A 27,056-nucleotide genomic window follows, 5' to 3' on the forward strand; every position below is an offset into this window, starting at 1 on the left:
TGAACAGAATGATAAACGAGAACACACAGAGTTGACACGTTTACTCCTAGCCCATCTGTCTGTCAGCTACACTCTGATTCTGATTTACAAACCAATAGTGTGGCATAATCAGACCTAGCAAGAATTCAAACAAAATCCAACTTAAAATTATCAGGAAGAATATCTGCAACAAAAATTTACATCTCCTCTAACAAGGAACTTCTAAGTGTGTGTTGTGCCCTGAAGTACTAGCTCATGATATTACGAAGCCATCATGATAAGAGGACATTTACAAATGAAGCCTTCAGGACAGGAAGACAAGCCTCTATAGTATTTCTTTGGTGGGGGGTCATTTCTAAAAACACATTTTACTAATTTGGACCAAATTTAACGATAAAATTAGGAAGCTTTTTGAGATTTACTGCATGAGAGCTACTTTACGTTAGCGAAACAAACACATAGTATAAGATCTTACATTACAAATCAATATGATACGTAATTCTTTAGAATCTTTGCATTTTAAAGAATTCAATAGGTAACCACTAATGTGTTTTCAAGTTTCACGATTATGCAGTGTGCACGCCACCTCTGACATTACTAAATGCTAATGCAGTTATTGCCTTTCTGTTGTCAGCAGTTGTCACTGTCCAACTGTCTTTGAGGAGGTGGCTTTATCAGAGCATACTTCTACAAACTTGGGAGCTTCCCCATTCATTGCCTCGAAGGTAAGCTATTTAATATACACACTGTCTTTGGAAACTGCATGGTGCATGGAAACTGTCTTTGTAAATGCCTATCGTAGACAAAATACTGCAGTGAGTATAAACTTTCTGAGAAAATCTTCAGAAGAAAAAATAGTAAGCCATGAAAGAAAATGGATTAAAATCTTAATGTGTTTGGCTTAGGTTGAGTTTAGGAAAAAACCAAGATAAGAATCAATGACATTCTTTACTGAAATACTGTCTCTCTCCCAAATAAAATACTTCACTCAATCCTTAGTAAGAAAAATGGTGAAACAGAAAGATTTCATTAAAAACTCTCTTCAGTTTAGAATTTTCTGACTAGTTATCTTTGTGCTTTCAAATTAATAATGAGGCAGGATTGCTCCTACTCTTATTTACATAGGAAGTAGAACCATCATCGTAGTATTTATATCACAAATAACAAACACTGCAAATCAGAATCTATAGAGTGTCAAATGCTCAAACGCAATGACCTTCAACTTTAAGAAAACATTAATTTGGTTAACATGCAAAGTCAAAGGCTGTTTTCCTCATTTTCCACACTATACCTGGACAGACATACATGCACTATGTATAGTACATAGTAGGTACTCATTCCACATTCTCTTTCCTTTAACATTAAATATAGAGTCATAGATTTATTTTATGGTTGAAAGCATTTGTTCTTTACCCGGAGCTTGCCCATTTGGGATAACTTTTACTTCTATATTATTAATAAAAATTGTGTTGAAATAGAACCCTCTACTGAAGTTTACATCTATAGCACTTTATTGTCATGGGCAGTACCAATGCCTCGGCCCTGATCACAATGCAACAAATAAAGTTAGTAGTAATCCACTAACCTAAAATATATGTGCCCCAAATCAATGCCACTTTAAAGATAAAAAAGCATTTTGCACACTAATAAATAATGCTATAAATCTTGCTATATTGGATTGCAAATAACTCCGACTGAATGAAATTGCTTGACATGGGATTTACTTACTCTGCACGTTCATAAAAACAACTTGTTCTCTGACAGCACTCATTCTTGGCAATTTACCACAGCTGTCAGCAGACAATTTGTTCAGATTACTGCTCTGCATAAAAGTGTAACAATCATGAGGATTTATTAGCTGATTATCGTAAAGGTGGCAGTCCGTCTTGCCTGCCAAAATGCAGGTGATCAGAAAGTTAAATAATTACACGCAGATTAACATTATTTCACCTTCATTTGAAATCTGTAGTTCAGTGACAGGTAAAATTTGTTGTTCAAACTTGCAGTACGGTGCACCCCACCCAAGTGGGTTTATTGACTTCTTGGCACTTTATCGAGCCCTTAATGGCTTCAGAACATACTGAATACCAGACCGAGGTGAAAGGGGCACGGACTTTAAGATCAGGAGTCCTGGATTTGAGTCTCAGATCAATCGCCCCAAACTCACACTAGCTGAACAATCTCTAAACCTCCTTTTTCGCTATACCTCTAAACCTGCCTCACTTTTTGCACCGGCAAAGTTGGTACAATATGAAGCATCCTTGTTACCCCCTAATACTGAACTAATGTATGTAATAATAGTGCCCTATACAGTGTAAAGCACTATTATTATTGTTTCTTTCCATTCATGGTAAATTTATTTTTGTGTAAAATTTAACAGCCAGATGGCATTAACTCACTTGATATTATAATGGTGAAAAAGTTATAAGTATCTTGGTAAATGCATAGGCTACTTTTTATTCAAATGCAACCATTCAGTATTTTTTTTAGTACAAAGATTACTCAGACACCTAGACACTTTAACCCATTAATTCTCCCTTTTGAATTATATACAAACATCTTTCTTAATTATACTGAAACTTCGTACTTTCCACTAAGGAATGCTGTTCTAATTGCCTTTGCATTAACATCAGGTGTCAAATGCTATATTTATTCAGAGAAGGAAGAGCCATAATTTCCAGTATTCAGTCAAACTTCAGGTATTTAAATTTAAATCCAGCAAATATTTATTAAGCACCTATTACTTGCCACATACTTTAATAGGTATTGAGGATACCACAATGAACAAAGCACTCAAAAACCCCTGGCTTCATGAAGCTCACATTCAAGTGATGGAAAATACATGATAAAATAAGTAAGTGAAATGCATAGTATGTCAAATGGTGATTACTTCGATGGAGAAAACAAAGCAGGATAGAAGAAACGTAATGTCAAGGAAAAGAAGTTTCGATTTTAAATAGGGTTGGTATGGCTGTCTCCCTGATGTGACATTTGTGCATAGACCTAAAGAAGGTAAAGAAGCAAGGCAGGTGGACGCCTGAAGAAAGAGTGTCACAGATGGAGGACAAGATCCTGAGGTGGGAAGGTATATGGTGCACCTGAGGAACAGCAAAGACGCTGGGACAGAGCAGAGGGAGGGAGGGGCAAAGTAGCAGAAGTTCAGGGCAGAGGGGTCGCAGGGCCAGATCACCAGGAGCATCAGAGGGTTCTGTGAGGACACTGGTTGCACACAGACTGAGATGGGAAACAACTACAGGGCTTCGAGCAGAGGAGTTAAATTCTTTTATTGATGTTATGTGGAAGGAAGAAGAACAGGAGGCTCTTGCCGCTGCCCACATGAAACTGACAGTGGCTTCAACAGGAAACAGAATGATTGAGAGGATAAGGGTGATTTCTGACTATATTCTGAAGGAGAAGTTTGCAAGTTGCTGAATGGACTTGATGAGAATGAAAGAAAAGAATAAAAAATGACTCCAAGATTTTTGGTGTTAGCAACGAATGAGAGAGAATCCTGATGGAGGAGCAGATTTGGGGCACTGCGGGTCAGAAGTTTGGCTTTGGACCTGCTAAACTGGAGAAGCCTATTAGACGTCCAAATGGAGATTTCAAGCAGGCAGTTGGACGTGGAGTTAAGGAGTGGATCTGTATGTCTGTCGTTGTCAATCTTAGGTGGTATGGAAAGCACAAGAGTGGATGAAGGCACCACGGGGGCAGGTATAGACAGAGAAGATGCCCAGGGAGTGAGCTCTGAGGGTCTCCGGAATGAAATCAGGAGGCAAACGAGGAAAAATCTGCGGGGGAGATGAAGAAAGAACATGTGATGAGGTAAGAGGAAAACAGAGCCCTCTGTTCCGGAAGCCAACTGAAAACACCTGTTTTAAGGAGGAAGCTATCAGCCAAGTCCAGCGCGGCCGCTGGATCAGGTAAGATGTAGGTTAAACACTGGCCATTGAATTCAGCAACTTGGTGGTCACAGGTGACCTTGACAAGAGCAGTCTGGGTGAATTGTTGGGGGCAAAAGCCTGACTACGTGGGATCAAGTAAGAATGGGTGTGGGTACTGTTCAGTGTAAAAATAGTTTTCACTGTGTCGGCACTCCAGATTTGCAAGTGGCTCTTTCATTCGTAGCCAGTCTTATCTTTGTAATAAACAAACAAAGCCCTGTTATAGAGTATACACTTACAAAAACACATTTCAAAAATCATTATATGTGGGAGACCTTCAAGATGGCGGAGGAGTAAGACGTGGAGATCACCTTCCTCCCCACAAATACATCAAAAATACATCGATGTGTGGAACAACTCCTACAAAACACCTACTGAACGCTGGCATAAGACCTCAGACTTCCCAAAAGGCAAGAAACTCCCCACGTACTTGGGTAGGGCAAAAGAAAAAAGAAACAACAGAGACAAAAGAATAGGGATGGGACCTGCACCAGTGGGAGGGAGCTGGGAAGGAGGAAAGGTTTCCACACACTAGGAAGCCCCTTCGCGGGCGGAGACTGCGGGTGGCGGAGGGGGGAAGCTTCGGAGCCATGGAGGAGAGCGCAGCCACAGGGGTGCGGAGGGCAAAGCGGAGAAATTCCCGCACAGAGGATCGGCACCGACCAGCACTCACCAGCCCGAGAGGCTTGTCTGCTCATCCGCCGGGGCGGGCGGGGGCTGGAAGCTGAGGCTCGGGCTTCAGAAGTCAGATCCCAGGGAGAGGACTGGGGTTGGCTGCGTGAACACAGCCTGAAGGGGGCTAGTGCGCCACAGCTAGCCCAGAGGGAGTCCGGGAAAAAGTCTGGAACTGCCTAAGAGGCAAGAGACCATTGTTCCGGGGTGCATGAGGAGAGGGGATTCAGAGCACCACCTAAATGAGCTCCAGAGACGGGCGCGAGCCGCGGCTATCAGCGCGGACACCAGACACGGGCATGAGATGCTAAGGCTGATGCTGAAGCCACCAAGAAGCCTGTGTGCAATCACAGGTCACTATCCACACCGCCCCTCCCGGGAGCCTGTGCAGCCCGCCACGGCCAGGCTCCCGTGATCCAGGGACAACTTCCCCGGCAGAACGCACGGCGCGCCTCAGGCTGGTGCAACGTCACGCTGGCATCTGCCGCTGCAGGCTCGCCCCGCATCCGTACCCCTCCCTCCCCCCGGCCTGAGCGAGCCAGAGCCCCCGAATCAGCTGCTCCTTTAACCCCGTCCTGTCTGAGCGAAGAACAGACGCCCTCAGGCGACGTACACGCAGAGGCGGGTCCAAATCCAAAGCTGAAACCCTGGAGCTGTGCGAACAAAGAAGAGAAAGGGAAATTTCTCCCAGCAGCCTCAGGAGCAGCGGATTAAATCTCCACAATCAACTTGATGTACCCTGCACCTCTGGAATACCTGAATAGACAATGAATCATCCCAAAATTAAGGCAGTGGACTTTGTGTGATTTTGTCTGTATAGCTTTACTTTTACCATTTGTCCTAGGGTTCTGTCTGCCCGGTTATTTTTTCTTTTTCTTTTTTTCTTTTTAGTATAGTTTTTAGCACTTGTTTTCATTGGTGGATTTGTTTTTTAGTTTGGTTGCTCTCTTCTTTCTTTCTTTTTTTAAAATTACTTTTTAATTTTTTATTTTTAATAATATTTTTTATTTTTTAATAACTTTATTTTTTTTTCTTTTTTTCTTTCTTTCTTCCTTTTTTTCTCCCTTTTCTTCTGAGCCGTGTGTCTGACAGGGTCTTGCTGCTCTGGCCGGGTTACAGGCCTGTGCCTCTGAGGTGGGAGAGCAAAGTTCAGGACACTGGTCCACCAGAGACCTCCCGGCTCCATGTAATATCAAACAGCAAAAGCTCTCCCTGAGATCTCCATCTCAATGCTAAGACCCAGCTCCACTCAACGACCAGCAAGCTACAGTGCTGGATACCCTATGCCAAACAACTAGCAAGACAGGAACACAACCCCACCCATTAGCAGAGAGGCTGCCTAAAATCATAATAAGGTCACAGACACCCCAAAACACACCACCGGATGCAGTCCCGCCCACCAGAAAGACAAGATCCAGCCTCATCCACCAAAACACAGGCACCAGTCCCCTCCACCAGGAAGCCTACACAACCCACTGAACCAACCTTACCCACTGGGGGCAGACACCAAAAACAATGGGAACTACGAACCTACAGCCTACGAAAAGGAGACCCCAAACACAGTAAGCTGAGCAAAATGAGAAGACAGAGAAACACGCAGCAGATGAAGGAGCAAGGTAAAAACCCACCAGACCAAACAAATGAAGAGGAAATAGGCAGTCTACTTGAAAACGAATTCAGAGTAATGATAGTAAAGATGGTCCAAAAATCTTGGAAATAGAATGGAGAAAATACAAGAAACATTTAACAAGGACATAGAAGAACTAAAGAGCAAACAATGATGAACAACACAATAAATGAAATTAAAAATTCTCTAGAAGGAATCAATAGCAGAATAACTTGAGGCAGAAGAACGGATAAGTGACCTGGAAGATAAAATAGTGGAAATAACTACCACAGAGCAGAATAAAGAAAAAAGGATGAAAAGAATTGAGGACAGTCTCAAAGACCTCTGGGACACTAAACGCACCAACATTTGAATTATAGGGGTCCCAGAAGAAGAAGAAAAAAACAAAGGGACTGAGAATATCTTTGAAGAGATTATAGTTGAAAACTTCCCTAATATGGGAAAGGAAATAGTTATTCAAGTCCAGGAAGCACAGAGAGTCCCATACAGGATAAATCCAAGGAGAAACACGCCAAGACACATACTAATCAAACTATCAAAAATTAAATACAAAGAAAAAATATTAAAAGCAGCAAGGGAAAAGCAACAAATAACATACAAGGGAATCCCCATAAGGTTAACAGCTGATCTTTCAGCAGAAACTCTGCAGGCCAGAAGGGAGTGGCAGGACATATTTAAAGTGATGAAAGGGAAAAACCTACGACCAAGAATACTCTAACCAGCAAGGATCTCATTCAGATTCAATGGAGAAATAAAAACCTTCACAGACAAGCAAAAGCTAAGAGAATCCAGCACCACCAAACCAGCTTTACAACAAATGCTAAAGGAAATTCCCTAGGCAGGAAACACAGAGAAGGAAAAGACCTACAATAACAAACCCAAAACAATTAAGAAAATGGTCATAGGAGCATACATATCGATAACTACCGTAAATGTAAATGGATTAAATGCTCCAACAAAAAGACATAGACAGGCTGAATGGATACAAAAATAAGACCTGTACATATGCTGTCTACAAAAGACCCACTTCAGATCTAGGGACACGTACAGATTGAAAGTGAGGGGATGGAAAAAGATATTCCAGGCAAATGGAAATCAAAAGAAAGCTGGAGTAGGAATTCTCATGTCAGACAAAATAGACTTTAAAATAAAGAATATTACAAAAGACAAAGAAGGACACTATATAATGATCAAGGGATCAATCCAAGAAGAAGATATAACAATTATATATATTTATGCACCCAACATAGGAGCACCACGATACATAAGGCAAATGCTAACAGCCATAAAAGGGGAAATCAACAGCAACACAATCATAGTAGGGGAGTTTAACACCCCACTTTCACCAATGGACAGATCATCCAAAATGAAAATAAATAAGGAAACACAAGCTTTAAATGATACATTAAACAAGATGGATTTCATTGATATTTTTAGGACATTCCATCCAAAAACAACAGAATACACTTTCTTCTAAGTGCTCATGGAACATTCTTCAGGATAGATCAGATCTTAAGTCACAAATCAAGCCTTGGTAAATTTAAGAAAATTGAAATCGTATCAAGTATCTTTTCCGACCACAACACTATGAGACTAGATATCAATTACAGGAAAAAAATCTGTAAAAAATTTTAAAAATGGAGGCTAAACAATACACTACTAAATAACCAAGAGGTCACTGAAGAAATCGAAGAGGAAATAAAAAAATTCCTAGAAACAAATGACAATGAAAACACAACCAGCCCAAACCTATGGGATGCAGCAAAAGCAGTTCTAAGAGGGAAGTTTATAGCAATACAATCCTACCTCAAGAAACAAGAAACATCTCAAATAAACAACCTAACCTTACACCTAAAGCAATTAGAGAAAGAAGAACACAAAAACCCCAAAGTTAGCAGAAGAAAAGAAATCATTAAGATCAGATCAGAAATAAATGAAAAAGAAATGAAGGAAACGATAGCAAAGATCAATAAAACTAAAAGCTGGTTCTTTAAGAAGATAAACAAAATTGATAAACCATTAGCCAGACTCATCAAGAAAAAAAGGGAGAAGACTCAAATCAATAGAATTAGAAATGAAAAAGGAGAAGTAACAACTGACACTGCAGAAATACAAAGGATCATGAGAGATTACTACAAGCAACTATATGCCAATAAAATGGACAACCTGGAAGAAATGGACAACTTCTTAGAAAAGCACAACCTTCGAGACTGAACCAGGAAGAAACAGAAAATATAAACACACCAATCACAAGCACTGAAATTGAGACTGTGATTAAAAATCTTCCAACAAGCAAAAACCCAGGACCAGATGGTTTCACAGGTGAAATCTATCAAACATCTTTAGAGAAGAGCTAACACCTATCCTTCTCAAACTCTTCCAAAATATAGCAGAGGGAGGCACACTCCCAAACTCATTCTACGAGGCCACCATCACCCTGATACCAAAACCAGACAAAGATGTCACAAAGAAAGAAAACTACAGGCCAATATCACTGATGAACATAGATGGAAAAATCCTCAACAAAATACTAGCAAACAGAATCCAACGGCACGTTAAAAGGATCATACACCATGATCAAGGGGGGTTTATCCCAGGAATGCAAGGATTCTTCAATATACACAGAGCAATCAATGTGATACACCATATTAACAAATTGAAGGAGAAAAACTATATGATTATCTCAATAGATGCAGAAAAAGCTTTTGACAAAATTCAACACCCATTTATGATAAAAACCCTCCAGAAAGTAGGCATAGAGGGAACTTACCTCAACATAATAAAGGCCATATATGACAAACCCACAGCCAACATCATTCTCAATGGTAAAAAACTGAAACCATTTCCTCTAAGATCAGGAATAAGACAAGGTTGTCCACTCTCACCACCATTATTCAACATAGTTTTGGAAGTGTTAGCCACAGCAATCAGAGAAGAAAAAGAAATAAAAGGAATCCAAATCGGAAAAGAAGTAAAGATGTCACTGTTTGCAGATGACATGATACTATACATAGTGAATCCTTAAAGACTCTACCAGAAAACTACTAGAGCTAATCAATGATTTGGTAGAGTAGCAGGATACAAAATTAATGCCCAGAAATCTCTTTCATTCCTATACACTAATGATGAAAAATCTGAAAGAGAAATTAAGGAAATACTCCCATTTACCACTGCAACAAAAAGAATAAAATACCTAGGAATAAACCTACCTAAGGAGACAAAAGACCTGTAGGCAGAAAACTATAAGACACTGATGAAAGAAATTAAAGATGATACAAACAGATGGAGAGATATACCATGTTCTTGGATTGGACGGATCAACATTGTGAAAATGACTATACCACCCAAAGCAATCTACAGATTCAATGCAATCCCTATGAAACTACCAATTGCATTTTTCACAGAACGAGAACAAAAAAATTTCACAATTTATATGGAAACACGAAAGACCCTGAATAGCCAAAGCAATCTTGAGAAAGAAAAACAGAGCTGGAGGAATCAGGTTACCTGACTTCAGACTCTACTACAAAGCTACAGTAATCAAGACAGTATGGTTCTGGCACAAAAACAGAAACATAGATCAATGCAACAGGATAGAAAGCCCAGAGATAAACCCACGCACATATGGTCACCTTATGTTTGATAAAGGAGGCAAGAATATACAATGGAGAAAAGACAGTCTCTTCAATAAGTGGTGCTGGGAAAACTGGACAGCTACATGTAAAAGAATGAAATTGGAACACTTTCTAACACCATACACAAAAATAAAATGGATTAAAGACCTAAATGTAAGGCCAGACACTATAAAACCCTTAGAGGAAAACATAAGCAGAACACTCTATGACATAAATCACAGCAAGATCTTTTCTGACCCACCTCCTAGAGAAATGGAAATAAAAACAAAAATAAACAAATGGGACCTAATGAAACTTCAAAGCTTTTGCACAGCAAAGGAAACCATAAACAAGATGAAAAGACAACCCTCAGAATGGGAGAAAATATTTGCAAATGAAGCAACTGACAAAGGATTAATCTCCAAGATTTACAAGCAGCTCATGCAGCTCAATATCAAAAAAACAAACAACCCAATCCAAAAATGGGCAGAAGACCTAAATAGACATTTCTCCAAAGAAGAGATACAGATTGCCAACAGACACATGAAAGAATGCTCAACATCACTAATCATTAGAGAAATGCAAATCAAAACCACAATGAGGTATCACCTCACACCAGTCAGAATGGTCATCATCAAAAAATCTACAAACAATAAATGCTGGAGAGGGTGTGGAGAAAAGGCAACCCTCTTGCACTGTTGGTGGGAATGTAAATTGATACAGCCACTATGGAGAACAGTATGGAGGTTCCTTAAAAAACTAAAAATAGAACTACCATACGACCGAGCAATCCCACTACTGGGCATATACCCTGAGAAAACCATAATGCAAAGAGTCATGTACCACAATGTTCACTGCAGCTCTATTTACAATAGCCAGAACATGGAAGCAACCTAAATGCCCATCTACAGATGAATGGATAAAGAAGATGTGGTACATATATACAATGGAATATTACTCAGCCATAAAAAGGAACGAAATTGGGTCATTTGTAGAGACGTGGATGGATCTGGAGGCTGTCATACAGAGTGAAGTAAGTCAGAAAGAGAAAAACAAATATCGCATATTAACGCATATACATGGAACCTAGAAAAATGGTACAGATGAACCAGTTTGCAAGGCAGAAATAGAGACACAGATGTAGAGAACAAACGTATGGACACCAAGGGGGTAAAGAGGTGGGGGCGTGGGGATGGTGGTGTGATGAATTGGGTGATTGGGATTGACATGTATACACTGATGTGTATAAAATTGATGACTAATAAGAACCTGCTGTATAAAAAAATAAATAAAATTCAAAAATTGAAAAAAAAAAAAAAGAGAATACAGAAGACCCTGATGACAGTTTTACTCCTGTTACTTTAATCTTAGAACTCAAATTTAATTAGAAGGTAACTATTCTCTTCTAAACTGTTCTAGGACCAAGGGATTCTATTATAATCTGCATTATTTCTACTGTTACCACACAACCTTGACATAAACACATGCAGCTCTCTTGCCCACCACTTAGATCTAATAATATATTGTTTTTCAGTGGCAGGATGTGTGTAAAGTACAATTTAGTAAGTATAAAGTCAGATACCAAGAGTTTCTGCTGCTATCTGGCTATCAAGTAGATTGGAAATGATGATATTTGCCAGGGTCATTTCCTTTTTCTGCAACAGGCATCTTTGTTAAATTAGCAGAGTGTACAACAATTTTGTATTGTCCACTTTGCTTATCTCAAAATTCAACAGTAAATCCCTTTACTGTGTAAAATGGTTTAAACTGATACTCAAAAGCTGTCCTGGGAGTCTTCTTGTCTACCTGTGCTCTTGTTTACTCTAAAACTTTTTGGCTCAAATTGCTTTCGTAGGCAATTATATTTGGCATATGACCAAAAGCAAATGTTTTTTAGTGAGGCTGATGCCAGATAAGTTTTTTTTGTTTTGTTTTTTTTTAAAGTAGAGGGAAGGATTCTTTATTTCTTTATTTCTTTATTTTTGGCTGTGTTGGGTCTTCGTTTCGTGCGAGGGCTTTCTCTAGTTGCGGCAAGCGGGGGCCACTCTTCATCGCGGTGCGCGGGCCTTTCACTATTGCGGCCTCTCTTGTTGCAGGGCACAGGCTCCAGACGCGCAGGCTCAGTAGTTGTGGCTCACGGGCCTAGTTGCTCCGCGGCATGTGGGATCTTCCCAGACCAGGTCTCGAACCCGTGTCCCCTGCATTGGCAGGCAGATTCTCAACCACTGCGCCACCAGGGAAGCCCCCCAGATAAGTTTTTATTATATTTAGAAAAAAAGTAACTGGAAATAAAAGTAAGTCATTCAAAATAAATGAGAGGTTTAGAAATCCCTATAATTCTTTAATGGTAGTATTTGGACTCACCATCCAAGCCAGTTTTAATCCAACCAAGATACTGGGAAGCAGAGCACACAGATTTGCCCATCAAAGCACTGAGGGCGCTGGAGCCCAGGGCTTCTTGATCCTGCTTGCAAGGTTCTCCTGTGTAATAGCCGCAGGCATAAAGAACTCATCCAACAACCCAGGCAAAGCCCAAGCCAGAAACTACATGCAGGTGGTAAACACCTCCAACAGCTAAAAAAGTAAGAAGGGAGGATACACTTCCAACTAGATTACTAGTTTACTATGAAGGGATATAACCCAGGAATGGCTGGATGGAAGAAATGCACAGGGTAAGGTATGTGTAAGGGGTGTGGAGCTTCCATGCGTTCTCAGGGCACAGCACTCCCCCAGCACCTGCACGTGTTCACCAATCCAGAAGCTCCAAAAATGGATTTCTTCTCTTTTTCCAAACTTCATAAGACCTTCTCAGCTCCCCCAGCTGTCTAGAGCAACCACTATGATCTTCACACCAGCCATTTATCACTGTTCTCTCAAAATTTGCCAAATATGGAAAAACCCATAGAAACGAGATGAAGTAAGATAAACAGGTCCACCTCTCTGCCAAACATTTCTTAAAATAATTAGGCATGCCCTTGAAGAATTTGTAATATTATCAAGTGAGGAAAAGGGAAAGGTCAGTACAAAATGGGCTGAGAAATTTTCGTAATTTCCAAATTTGGAGATGCTTTTCAAAGAAAGAAAAATACGTAAAAGGCTATTTGTCATTATGGAAAAAAATGGAAAAAAGGATAAGAAGGACTTCATGTAATGTGGACCCAGAAGTACAAGAAGCTAGTACATTTCATCAATTACTTTGTTATTTTACTATGATAAGCAAGTTTGAATACAAAGTAATGAGATTGAGGTAGCAAGTTACATATGACAGCCATTCTGATTTCCTTGTGGTCACCAAATAGAGCTAATGTTGCTATAAATTATGAAAATGAATTAATTATTCAAGGAATAGCTAGAAAGCATCTACTTGAAAGAGCTCATAGCTTATTGAGGAAGATGGAAACAGACATATATATATAATAAAATGTATTCAGTGTATTAACAGATCTATACTGATACTTAAGCCGGTGGTATATCCCAAAGAGAGCAAGGTAGAACTTTAAGAAAACACTGAAAATAGTATTTTACTAGAGGGAAAAAATATGCAGTGAAAGCTTGTCCTCTAAAAAGGATTGAAATGTAATACAGCATTAGCTTGCAGTGGTGTTTTTCTCATTTCATTTTATAAGTAAAATATTAAAGGTTAACTGAAGCTGATCTTTGACCTCTCACTTTATAATACAATGAAGAAAACCGTTGTTTAAAACATATTTCTTAGAATAATAAAAGCCAAAGAGACAAATATGTTGGGTTGGAGTCCTACTTTTGCTTTTTTAGTGTAAAATTCCCTTTATTATTATTAATATGTATGCATTTCTTCAGGCTGTATGTTTAGAGACTTGGAAATCATGTCAACTATGATGAAGAAAGATTTTCTAAACTAACAAATTCTTCTGTACACCGTGTTTTATTTCAGTATTGGCAGGTTTCAACGTGTTTTGCTATAAAGACACATATGTAACTATTGAAAATATAAAAATAGGCTTTAAAGTAAGAAAAAAATTCATATAATTCAAGCAATCATTCAAAATAAGCTTGTCTTTGTGCAGAGATGTCATGTAAGCTTCAGAATACTCTTTTCTTCACCACATTATCAGATTAACCTGGATCTGCCTCACTTACACACTTCCTTCACTGAAACTTGAACTCCTGGGAGATTTATGAACTCCTAGGAGATTATCAAGATTCTCTACCTTGCAGGTAGTTGTATGAAACAATGCATTTTGCGGTCACAATATGCTTTATGAAAAGTAATATTATCTCAGATCACTTTGCAGACCATGAATATGTTCTTTGTTCCTTTTAAGTATCTTATATCAAATGAGATTCCTCTTTCTCAACTCCCGTAACTTTTATGCACAATGTTCCTGACATCTGGAGAAAATTTCTGGATATCAAATTCAGATAGCTTGTCCATCAACTGGTCAAAACTGCCACCTACTGGTCAGTCTTCAAATCTATTTTTCAGTTCACCCAAGCATTGCCTTACCATGATAATATCCCTTGCATCAAAACAGTAAAGATCAATTAGAATACCATACTTACAACAAAGCTCATCCTGCCTAGGGTGATCCAAAAATACCAAATTGCACAAACCTGCCAATAAAGTCATCCCTTTTCCCAGCGTCTTTGTCCCATGCAGTGATATCAATGATTCCGCCTCTTTCTTCATAGAGATGAAAATCAAATTGTTCCCGCCACTGAGGATTCAAAGTTTTTGGCATAATCTGGAAAACCAAAAAGTCATTACTGTCTCCTCAATATCAGCCTTAAAAAATTTAACTTGAGACATAAATCAAACTTTATGTACTATCTAGAAAAGCATGTGAGCTTCTAGAAATGACAGAAATAAGTCATTAGGTCTCAGCATCTTTACTACCTACATATTGTATGAGAGAACCCAAAAGAATGTGTCCTGAAAACCAACAGGCACCCTCGCATTATTTTGAGTAACAGATAACAGATATGAATTACATAGAAAAGGCAAAGAGTCTGTAAGTGAAATAGCTAACTCAGATACTAGCATTTATTTTACATAACCAGTTAATACACAAAGATATAACTCGTAGTCTGTCATCTTATAATAAAGGAAGATGAGGATTCCCAGAGTTTTTTTCCCTCACTTCCCACACACATAAGAACTGCGAGCTGAATAATGAAGAAAACAGACAATGAAGTTCTGTGGGAGCAAGAGGGAAAAAAAGTAATTTTGGGGTGGTCAGGCAAACTTTTACCTTAAAATTATAGCACTGATGTATCATCCCAATTTTATACATGGAGAAGCTGAGACCTGAGGTTTAAGTGACCCACCTACAGTCATTAGGATTTAGTAGCTAGACTCTAACTCAAGTCTTTTATTAGAGCTTCAGATCTCTTTCCCCAAAGCACTATGCCAAAAATGTTTGTGAATTAATATGAATATGTGTGTGTATAATCTCCACGTCACATATATAAGAAAGATATCTGACGTGCAATTTTGTAACTTCAAGTATTCAGATAAGACACCTGGTGGAATCAATGAATCAAGTGACTCATACTGATGTGTTTTAAAATTCCATTCACCATTGAGTTAGACCACATTCATATTTGTTTCCCTACTCTTTCTTTTTAGCAGGAGGGCATGTAGCGGCCTTTTCTCTTTTTAATGTATGAGAGACAGATCTTCAGATGTAAAGACTTTGAAAGCAATGAAGTATGTTATGTGCAAAGGTAACGCAAATGAATCACAATTTTTAAAGTTCATAATCTGAAATTAATCAGCAATAGATCATGGAAAGAAAGAGCAAAGAGAGACACATGTCCATAGCTGGGTTTCATATTTCATACCTAAAGAGCAGAACTATAAAAATAAGTAATGTTTTAAGCCTACCAGAACATGGAAATAATGCTAATTGATAAAAGACAAGATAGAAGTGGTCACAGGTACCTATTTTTGGAATCAGTAGTTTCTTTAAAATGTTATTATTAAGCCCATGGCAGAAAAAAAAACACGGCACTGGATGGATGGTATGACAATTCAAATGTCTCATAATTGGGTTCAGATGAACGCCTTCAGTATTTTGGGGAGTGGTCTGTCTTACTTATTTGGCCAAAAAAAGAACTTAAGCTTTCAGTTTTCTTTTTTAGGATTGTCTTCCCTATATGATTTCCTATAGGTCAGAAGTGATGCCTTCCCCTTCGATGTGGGCACTTAAGAAGGTATCCAATTTCTTAGCCTGCTAAGAAATCACCTCTGTGATATTTCTAATACAAGGTGGGTGTAATCAGTTGTCCCAAGCTGTCAATGAATACCAGCTATAGAAGCTGACCATGAAAGAGGCTGTATTTGGATACAACACAGATAAATGTAACTATCACTATATAACCATGACTACTATGACCTTTACTAATTATTATTATTTCTGTTAATAATATGATAGTGATATGAATATTTAATATAATATGTTATTACTAATAATACACGTGTTATTACATAATATACTTACTACTGCTGCTACTCTTCCTCTTCCTTCCGCTACTACCGTTTATTGAGTATTTATTATGGGCAAAGCAATATTCTAAGCCCTTTACATGCATGACATACAGTATTCAATCTTCTCAATAACTTTATTAGGTAGGCATTATTTTAATTCTCATTCTCACAGATGGGGAAATGGGGGTATGGAGAGGCAAAGTAACTTGTGCCATGGCATACTGCTGTAGTGGCAGCAGGACCTTGGCCCTCTGTTTTCTAAGTAAATTTTTAAAACCTTGCAATCTGCATTGGTGCAAGTCAATTTGAAAAAATGGTTCAGAGTAATGCACAAAGATTTTTCATACATGTCAAATAGTGCTATTTGTAGTACTTGTACTAGTACTAGATGCAGTAATAATAGTAGCCAACATTCTTTGAGCACTTTATGTGCCAGGCATTGACTTAGGTTTGTTCCAGCTTTTTTTTTTTTTTTTTAAAGAGATAGTTCCTAGTATTATTCCGTGTGATAGGTGAAGAAACTGAGACATAGAGAAATAGTTTACCAAAGGTCACATAGTATATAAAGTAAGAAATGCAATACAATTGTTAGTACTGTTGCCTGACATGATGTTGAAAAGTAGTTCGGTAAAGCATTAAAAAAGTGTCTAGTGTTTTCACGTCTCAGAGCGTGGCTATTAACCAACCACTGCCTTCCAAGCACTGATGGGAACACAAAAGAGATAGGTCACCTTGCTCTTGTACTTCTGATGCCCAAGCCGGAACTTCACGTAGGGGTCACTCAACCCATTTGAATCCATTGCCTTGAGGTCTCGCCCCTCAATCAATGTGATGCTGACTATTCCTCTCCAAAGATGTGGTTTTCTGTGTACATCTGACAGACGTAAACTTTGGGTCTGAAACTTGTGGCAAAGGAAAACAGAATTAGCTTACTGTGTTTTAAACCAAAATACCACATTTGGCATTACCCTTTCCTCTGTTGTTATAGTTTTTCAAAAATAAAAAATAGGCAGTTACAATTTTTAAAAATAAAAACAATTAATAGATTATTAGTTATTTATTATACAATTATTGATAAATATGAAATTATTATCTCATAAATTTAAGGTTGTTGTGTAAAAGAGGTGTGTGCTCAAAATAAAGTCTACTTTTTCAACTCTTAAAATTACATGTAGATATTTTAAGAATATTACAGAATATTTGCATATGTGTCAAATATGCCTGTCTAAATATGTATAAATAAATATAAATGTAAAAGGCCTCATCCACACTGTGATATGTAATTTTTAATTAGTAACAGTTTTTTTGCTGCTTCAAAGTTTTTATTATGAAAAATCATAATAAACACATCTAGCATTTGTCAGTAACAGTTTTTGAAAATCTTTTTTCGTGCTACAAGTGGATTTTACAGGCGGTTTTTAGTTCTAAGATTAGTTTTAAGTTCTATTCAGACAATTAAAAAACTTCTTTATTGCCACAGTAAGAGATAACTGAGTTTCAGCTCTCTAAAAAACTACTTAAGGTACCACAGACCACAGAAAAGTCAATATGCCCTCCCGAGATAGCTTGCTTATGCCTGAAACTTGCATCACAAATTTTAAAAATTACATATGTGATTTATATTGGCAGGTATGTTTCTGGATTTAGTTCTCTAGTATTTGAACACTTTCTTCAATAACTTTTAATTGCTCAATTCTAAGTCACAGTACTCAAGCCAGTGGACAAACTCAGAATTTTTAAAAATCAGTAAGTCTAAAAATGCCATCTAATCTCTTGAACTAAATAGCATATAAAACAAGCCAGCGAAAGTAGCTAAAATGTTAAAGATCTTTTCAATCTGGATTCAGAACCAAGGAGTATTATAAAAATTGCTGTTTGTTTTTTTTTTTTTAATGTTGTCAAGCACGTTTTCTTCACTTACAGTGATTTCATGAAGAAATTCAATGTTTCTCTCAACCTCAGAGTACTCCACTTCTAAATTATGGATTAGCTCTACTTTTGGCCTAATTCTTTCCACACTAAAGTGACAGTCTATTTTGTATAACTCCCCCTCCCACTTTGAATTCTTACTTTTTCCCCACACCATAATAATGGCATAGCCATTTTTTATCTACCATCAAAAGTCATGCGTTTCAGGATGCTTATTAGGAAAATGAAAACTATATTCTTCAAAAGATAATACTTTTAATATTTGAACATGTCCATGGAAATCTTTCTAAATCACATTGTATATTTCCCTGCCTTGGTGATCAGCAAATTTTAAACACCACTTCTTGGTGGCTCTGCCTTATTAATATCAGTGCAGGACTTTGCCTACACATCCCTCGCCTCTGTGAGCCCAAGAGCAGTGTCACCTGTGTTCTGAAGAGAAGCCAAGGTTACATGGAGCACCTGTAACTTCCACAGGACTCCATACCCCACTTCAGTGGAGCCCCTCTACTCCCATCTGTTTTATATCAATACATTGGGTTTCCACATTGATTTTGTTTGAGCCAAGGATTTCTCAGATTAAAATAATTGTTTAGAATTCATTGCACCAAATAATTTTCAAGTTTTTTTTTTTTGGTTCTAAGATTTCATGCTACTTATTTTATATAATGCAGCAATCGATTTCAGTGCCTATCTATCTGTCTATCTGACTATTGCTGCTCTTGAGACTACAACAGCAGACTCTAGAGAATCAGGTTCTCAACTATGCGTCTGAAACTTTTGTTAAGGGGCATGAGTGGCAAAGAAGGAAAACAAATTTTTGGCAAGTAAGAAGAAATAATTATCTTAGTGAAGACTAAGGAGTTAAAAGCTACCCATTTATATAGAGCTTTAGACTTTGAAAGTGCCTATATATACATTACAGAATTTAGTTTCCACTAAAACCCTATGAAGTAGGAAGGCAAGTCCTGCGATTTCCATTTTACTGATGAGGAATTTGAGGCTCCAAGTGGCTGGGCTAATAAATGATGGATATGGGACCAGAACCCAGTATTTCTGACCTTTATTCCTGAGCTTCTTCCAATATTGGTCTTTAGGGCAGAGACTCTCCCCGAGGTTTCAAAGTAGTCATGATTTAAGTATAATGTTGCTAAAGGGTACTCTTCAGTTAGGTGAGTTGCTTATATTTGAAATGACATTCGGTCTACATTTTCCTACATGGCTAATACATGACATCACCTTCTACTTCTCTGTCATATGAGCACATGTATTCATACTTACAACATTCCAGCTTGCAGATGGATATACTTAATGACATTTCCTACACACTCTAGCAGTGCAAGTCATACACTGCACTCACCAAATAACAGTTGGGTACAATCTAGGTTACACAGCAACTTCGGTTAGCTATGCCGAGCTAGGTTCTTGAATGGTACCACGTCTGAAACCCTTACTTGTTCACTCCTCCTCCCATTTTTCACATGAGAACAAGAATTTTACTTTTAAGATGAGAAGGAATGCTTCCCATGGGATCCTTCATGCTTTCACAGAAACAGAATGAACTTAATGGAGGCTTTACCTAGTGCCACTAGTTGTTACCAAATGCTTTTCTATAACCTGGAGGAACATTCCCAAAGCGACTTGGGAAGCTAAGAGTTGGGGGGTGGAGGAGGGGAGAATATTTCTGAACAAAAACAGGGCTAGTGATTGTGGAAATTAAGGTGACCTGTATAAAAGGCTAAAAGGAAAACAAAGGTTGGGTTCTAAAAATGTACCAACCAAATATCATTTTTTAAAGTGATTTTTTTTCAATCTATTTTTGTTAAAATGGTACTCTTCTAAAAAGAGACTTCATAATTCAGCTGTGATTTGACCAGCTACATAGTCACGAAACAGATAAATATTTAGTCTGAGTGTGAAGAATAGGAACTTGAAATAAAATTATAAGGTAAAGGGGGAAGATATAAAACTTAGGATACCAACAGGAGAAAAGGCAAGGCCTTAGCATAAATGTCTACTTGCATCTTTCTAGCAATTTCTGACTATGTGACTTGGGCACACTGCTCCCTCTCTGGGCCTCAGTTTTCTTATCTACGGTTTCCAGACAGTACACCAGGCCCCCATGTACTAAGAGCACTGCTCTGAGTGTGTGTGAGGGGGTTGGTCAGGGGGGTGTGTTGGGGGTCTGAATGGAAAAAAAGTATATTCCATAAACAAAGAAGATTTAATCCACTTAAGATAGCTATTACTAAACTTAGTTTTTAAATCAAAGTTTTGGGGAACTCATTGGGGAACAAGTAGAATTCCACAACTAAAACAAACAAACTTTGAAAAGCACTAGCGTTAATGCTCCCCAACATAGCTTCTGAGTAACTTGCTGTTCTGGTTAAAGTTTCCTTCCTCTGTATAGCAAAGTTCTCCAAGTACGGTCCACAGAGCAGTGGCATCAGTGTCACCCAAGGAACTTGTTAGAAATTCAGATTCTTTAGCCCCATCCCAGACCAACGGAATCATCAGCTCTGGATGCGGGGCCCACTGCTCTGGTTTAACCAGCCCTCCCTGGAGAGGGCTCTGATGCGTACTCAAGTATGAGACCACCACCCCCCGCCCCTGCTTTAAAAGTTCTAAGGTGCATGCACACTGGTCTTCTCCTATGTTCTAATAACTAGTATTAATTACTATAATTGTAGACATCATCCACTCTCTGGCATGGATACTATATATGCTAATTAAAGTCCTTCTTTAGTTCTGCTTCCTAATTTACTAATGAGGAAAGCACATTGGTCTGGATATTTGGAACATTTAAAGAGAGAAATAGGAGGCCATTGAAAAATTATGTGGTTTGTTTAATTTATTATTTCCTTTGTTAATGATTTTTCTAATAGGATGTATCTAAACAATTAACTGAATAATTGATAATCGGTCAACCAAAAATTACTTATTGAGCACCTAAAGGGCAAGGAGTGTTAAATACATCCAAGAAATGCCTCAATAAAATTAACATATTACAGCTGGTACTTAGTCATCTAAGGTAATGTTTTCAACTATGTCCTTGTTGAAATATGAGGGAAAGAAAAAAGAAGGGAAGAATAAAAAGGAAAAGCAACCCAGCTTCGAAGCAAAGAGCCAACTCCACAAAAGAAGTACTCTTTGAACTTTTAAAGCAGGAATTCCCCAGTTTTAATAGGCAATTTGTTGAAATCGCCAGGCCTGATCTTCCAGGATATGATTCAGTTCTTGTGGGCAGAGACGCACGTGTTTCTCCAACATGTGCCCCATGTGGTTCTCATGCACATTGAAGTTTGAGATCCACTCTCATAAGGAATATTCGTCCAAGTTCAGATTTAATAAAGAATATCAAGATACCAGGTAATAATATAAATTTCAAAGTCTCAGGTAATTAGTCAAAGACATGTATCTTTAGTAAGATTTTAGAATTAGTGAGCTGGCATTTTAAACAGAATATTAGTTTATGTACATTATTCCTTGAAAACGAATTCAAGATTTCAATCCCTTTTCATATACATAAAAGACGTTAGGATAGGGAATGGTTTTCAGAAGAGTAAGTCAGCCATGAGAGTTCACAGCTCATGCAAGCTCAGAAAACATAAGCAAACTGGTTGAACTTACTTGTGCATTTTGGTAATGAGCATTCTGAAGCTCTGCTCTGCAGAAGCCCAGGACAGGAAAAGCAGTCCTGCCGCATGTCTGGATGGAAATGAATGATCAGAGCTGTATGGGAAATCTTTGGGCAACTATCAACACCTCACGTCAATCAGAGTTTAGCATCACTCTTTTTAAAATATTTGAAAAAAATATGTATTTGCTGCTGAAGTCACTGTCAGAAAATGTCTCCTAGCACAATGAAGACCAATGCCACGATAGTTTCCACCCCCTTCTTTAGTAACATAATGCTGCAGTGGTCAAGAAAATAAAGTACAGAGATTATATGGTGATGGATCCTGTTTGAGTGGTTTCAGGTTTTTATTAGTAGGTGTAGCAGAGAAAAGAAACAGAGCAAGAGAAATCATGGAAAGAATCATTTTCCCAAGTCTGTTGCTCCAAAATTTTTGGAGACTGTTTCCAATGTCAAAAAAGTGATAAGGCTCCAGAAGAATAAATGTTGCATGGACAGGCGATAACTATAATCATGTTAACTGCATCCCACATGTGAATCTTTTGTAACTTTTAAAGAGATATTTCTAAAGTAACAGAGACATTTTGCCCCACACAATACTTATCTTTGTTGCCTTTGCTACTAAAAAAATAACCCTAAGTTCCCTTCACTACTAAGACCAAGAGCAGCAAGAGATGGGTAAAAAAGATACAGATGAACAGGAAACAATGGAAGGAAATTATCATGGTGGAGCTAAAAGTCTGTATTAAAACACTTCTAGAGCAGCTAGACAAAGTTTCCAAACAACAGAATTATGAGAGTCATCAGCTTTACTAATATCAACAAGGAGGACTGAATTAGGCCAGTCTGAAAAATGGGTTAGATCACACAAAGAAGTAAACATGTATTGAGCAGCTATTATGTGCTGGAGTTTTCATAATCTAGTGTTTTTCATGACAAGTATTTTTAAGGTACAGAAACTGAGGCACAGAGAAGATAAATACCCTACTTAACACCAAATGGCTAGAGATTGGCAAGTCTGACATTTGAATCTGGAATTGCTGATAACTAACTGATGATTTTCCCCACTACATCTCAATTTGTGGACAGAGCCTAAGAAGTTCAATCCCAAAAATGCATTTAATTTGTACAGGATTTGTTGAAATACTTTGACTTATGTTTAGATGAAATATATCGTTGGGTATAGATTATTAAGAAAGGCTAATCAAGGGCTTAAAGGAAGAAAAAGTTTTCGAGTGGTAGTAACTCTAGCATATATTGTTAAGCAAAACATATGAGAGTTAACTGTACTCCATAACAAACTGTAGTCTCATTAAAAAGGTGAAGTTGTAGAATCTTTCAAACAAATTAAGAACACTTCTATGTTCCAGTTCTCGTTAATAAAGTTTACTAATTGCATTTCTTAAAAACTGGATCACTAATGATAAATTCCTATTATTCTAGATCCTGATTAAAACAGAGAACAAAACCAAAAAAGTCTGTTTAGACTTAACGTGTGGCTAAAGGAACACTCAGTCATACCAATCTTCTCCCTGTTGTGTGCAAATAATCCTTGGCTTTTGTTATCTTGGATTTTTTTTTTTTTTAACCTGTGTACAACCTAATCCTTCCAAATGAGACCTAGACACTATGAAACTGGAGTGAAAGACATTGCTTGTGTCTTTACAATGGCTGTGTGTGGAGGCAGCCCTTTCCTCTATCTTCAGCACAGAGGTGCACATGCTTTTATTTAATCAAATGATCCACAGACACTACAAAGAAGAGATAATGACAGCCTGGAATGACTGTTTTGTGCTGCAAAGCTTGGAGCGTGGAGCAATTATTAGCTCAATCCCAGGCACAGGCATGTTCTATCTTTCCCTTTTCCTGCTGAGTTTATTCCAGTGAATTGCACCTGGATGATAAGTCCAACAAGTAGATTTGTTCTACAGTCCATCCATCCGCTCAAAGCAGGATTGCCTTTACAGAAAACCCTCCCAGTGTTTTGTCCAGCCTCGTTTGAAATGTCTCATCTAATAATAAAGCTTCGATCCCTTTTTTTCTTAGAAGATGATTCACTGGTGCTATAATCCTTAGAGAAATTCTCCAGGTTTTTATCTGTAAACTTTCTTTCCTATTTCTACTGCTTCTTGATACAATTTACGTTGTCAGGAAGGTATTTATGTTTACTTCAGATGTTCTAACTACCCTCTCTAAACTTAACTGTGGCCAAACAAAAGCTCTTAAGCTTTTACTGTATTTGCTCAAAATATATACTAATAGAAAAGCACCATATAACTTGTAACCTTGTTGGTTTGCTGAAGTAATCTATAGGTTTCTACCAATGGTATGGTAAAGAAACAATGAGTCCTGTGTTTGACTTACAGAGACATTTTTTGAGACTTTAAATTAAAAGTTAATTTTTTTTCCTGAGGGTCTTACTTTCATACCTATTGATAGAAATAATACCTGAACTTTTCTTGGGTGTATGTCATACACAGTTGAGTTGTTCAGAATGTAAGCACTTCCGCACAGGATCACATTCTTGTTTTACAAAGGCAATATCTCTTCTCCTTGGTCTGCAGGGTCTTCCTTTAACCATACTTCTGTTTGATCCTACCATAAGGTAGTGCTCTCACATAACTCTGGATTGTTCTGTATTCTATGCACTCCTTTTCACCCATTTCATATTATGATCCATTCTCCATTTTTTTGTATGAGGTATCTTGGCATAGCCCAGCCTTCTCCATTTAAACAATATTAAAATCTCTCTTTAATTCACTACAATGCTCTCATAAGATGGATTGTTCAATTAGCTCTCAGTCATCAGAATCTAAATGTCTAGTCAATGGAGATAACTGAGAAGAAACTTAAATGTACTAAATATTTGAAAGAACTGCACTGAATTACCATCCTTTAATGGGAAGTTAAAAGTCTTTAATGAAATTCTGACTTAGAGTAATCCAATTGGCTTCACATATTTTTATTACTCTCATGAGAAACATGATAATTGCCATAACCACTGCTTAATGTTTTGTGTCCTAAGATACCATGTTTTGATAAATTATAAATGGCATGCTTTTGGAAAGATTAGAATATCCCTTTATCACTGTTCTTCCCTTTATTCTGCTCTCAAGAAAATTAAGATACAGCAAGTAGCACTGACATTCGCTGAGCAAGTTCTCACCAGGTTTAGTTTCACTCAGTGTAACTCAGCTACTGTCTCCTGGACACATGTATTAATCCTTATAAATAAGCTGTTAAATTTTTCTTTCAAATCACATTCTGTTTAATTCACGAAGCGCACATACTCTCTTCATGTAAGATTTTATCTGAGCTGTTAGGTTTTCTGCATATCTGAAAATGTTATGGGAAACCTCTTTTCATATACATCTCCTCTAAAAGTTCATCAGAATACAAACATTGCTGGGGCAAAGGTCAATGAGGCTGGTTATCAGAGTGACCTTTGAATGTGAATATGAAAGATCACACTGATCTAAAGCAGACTTGGTCACTGATTTTCTGATTTTGTAAAATGGAACCTAAAATACAGCAACATCACAGCCCTGAAACATATCCACTCATTGGTGGCTTAAGGAGCTGCAGAGGAGAGGGTCACATAACACAATAAGAATTTGAAAGGCTGTCAATGAAGACTAACTAAGGGGCAGCTCTACTTATATATCGCATCTCTATTCATCAACCCCAAAAGGAACTCGAGTACTTTAAGTCTTCACCAAAACATTTATTTCTATGACATTCAGAAAGAGAAATATTGGCCCTGATCATACCATTTAGCTACTCCAGGGCAATGGTATCACTTCTCTGGGCCTTAGTTTTTCCTCATTGGTAAAATAAACGACCCCGAAAGGTTCTGCTTTTATGACTCCATTTGTTTGTCACTCAATATATGCTCAGAAGAAAGACAATAGATCACTGTACTTCAGATACAAAAAAGCTATCTTTTAAATGTGCATATTTGATATTCTAAAATAAGACAGTTTAAGAGATTGAGAAAGGTTAATAAAGGATATTTAAGGATGGATACAACCAAATGGGAAGTACTGATAAGTGGAAGACTAATTTGGAAGTAGAAAGTGAAAAGAAGATGCTGAAAAAAATCATTTGAAAGGAAAACCCTTGAAAAGCAGTGTTTATGGAGTTGGTCCTGGTGGCAAGTCTTCAAAATGATCATGCTGCATATCTGCTGCACGCAGAACAAATACAACACAGAACACCCCTGAATTCTGCTTTGTTGGCATATGAATTCACCGCAATTGTGGGTCTTAAGAAAACAGAGAAAAAAATTTTCCCAAAAGCCATTTTCCATTTAAAGTAATGGGACAATTCTAAAGCAGTCACTCTGTGTGTTCATGGATAATGCATGAGCATATAAGAGGAAATATTATTTTACCAACGATACAGAATAACATCAGTGAAGGCAGCCATCAGTAGACTGAAAGGAAATGAAGAGGCTATAATAATTAAAATGAGCTCACACAAACACAAGACTGCAAAAAAAAAAAAATGTGTGTGGAGGAGGCAGAAGATAAAGAGATGTGGGTTTACTTGCTCACTGGTCAAGTCGATGCATGACTTAATCTAGTACCTGCCAGTCTGCTTATGAGACACTGCAACAATCTTAAAATTCTAAAAGGAGAAATGTAGTTTTCAGTCATGAGCAGCTTAAGAGCCAAGAAAAGAAAATGGCAAAGTACTATGAGTGTAGCATTTTCATTGCAGTATCTATTGCTAGGTAATCATGTGCCAAGTGTGAACATTCAAAGAAAGAGGGAAACTTTTGAAGGCAAAGCAGTGAGTGCATTAGTAATAAATCATGCCTCGCACAATGCAGAATTAAAGCAGAGGAAAAGGATGACAGAGCTCATTATGTTTAAGTCATGAAAGCGTAAATAACATTAAATTGCAATGGCATTGAAAACAAGTTCTCTGTGGAATTTTCTTTTTTTTTTTTTTTATTCAAAGCAAAAGCAGAGTTGCTGTTTTCTAATTCATAGGATTTTTTTTTTCAAAGAAAAAACACTATCTAGTATGTATATAGTACAAGATCACCGTAATAGAAGTAAATTTTTCCCAGATAGATGGAACAGATTTTACAAGAAGGGAAAAAGAACCTTTATGGACCCTCTAGACAGTGCCATCATATTCCTGAAAGATCTGTGGGCCTCTAATTGTTAAGAATCTG

General features: G+C 37.7%; 1 protein-coding gene across 4 annotated transcripts in view; it reads right to left on the minus strand.

The window, feature by feature from the left end:
• The window catches only part of MCTP1 (multiple C2 and transmembrane domain containing 1), a 562,693-nt gene that overhangs the window by 205,882 nt on the left and 329,755 nt on the right, over positions 1 to 27,056 (minus strand). For 3 of the 4 annotated variants that reach the window (XM_061188003.1, XM_061188002.1, XM_061188001.1), the window contains 2 exons: positions 17,037 to 17,207; positions 14,430 to 14,560 (listed from right to left, as the gene is read on the minus strand). In XM_061188003.1, the coding sequence (XP_061043986.1) occupies positions 14,430 to 14,560; positions 17,037 to 17,207 (302 nt within the window). Of the gene's footprint in view, positions 1 to 14,429; positions 14,561 to 17,036; positions 17,208 to 21,864; positions 21,943 to 27,056 lie in introns of all 4 variants that reach the window. The other variant, XM_061188000.1, reaches the window with a different exon arrangement.

The sequence above is a fragment of the Eubalaena glacialis genome, chromosome 4 (genome assembly GCF_028564815.1).
Source record: "Eubalaena glacialis isolate mEubGla1 chromosome 4, mEubGla1.1.hap2.+ XY, whole genome shotgun sequence".
Taxonomy (NCBI): domain Eukaryota; kingdom Metazoa; phylum Chordata; class Mammalia; order Artiodactyla; family Balaenidae; genus Eubalaena; species Eubalaena glacialis.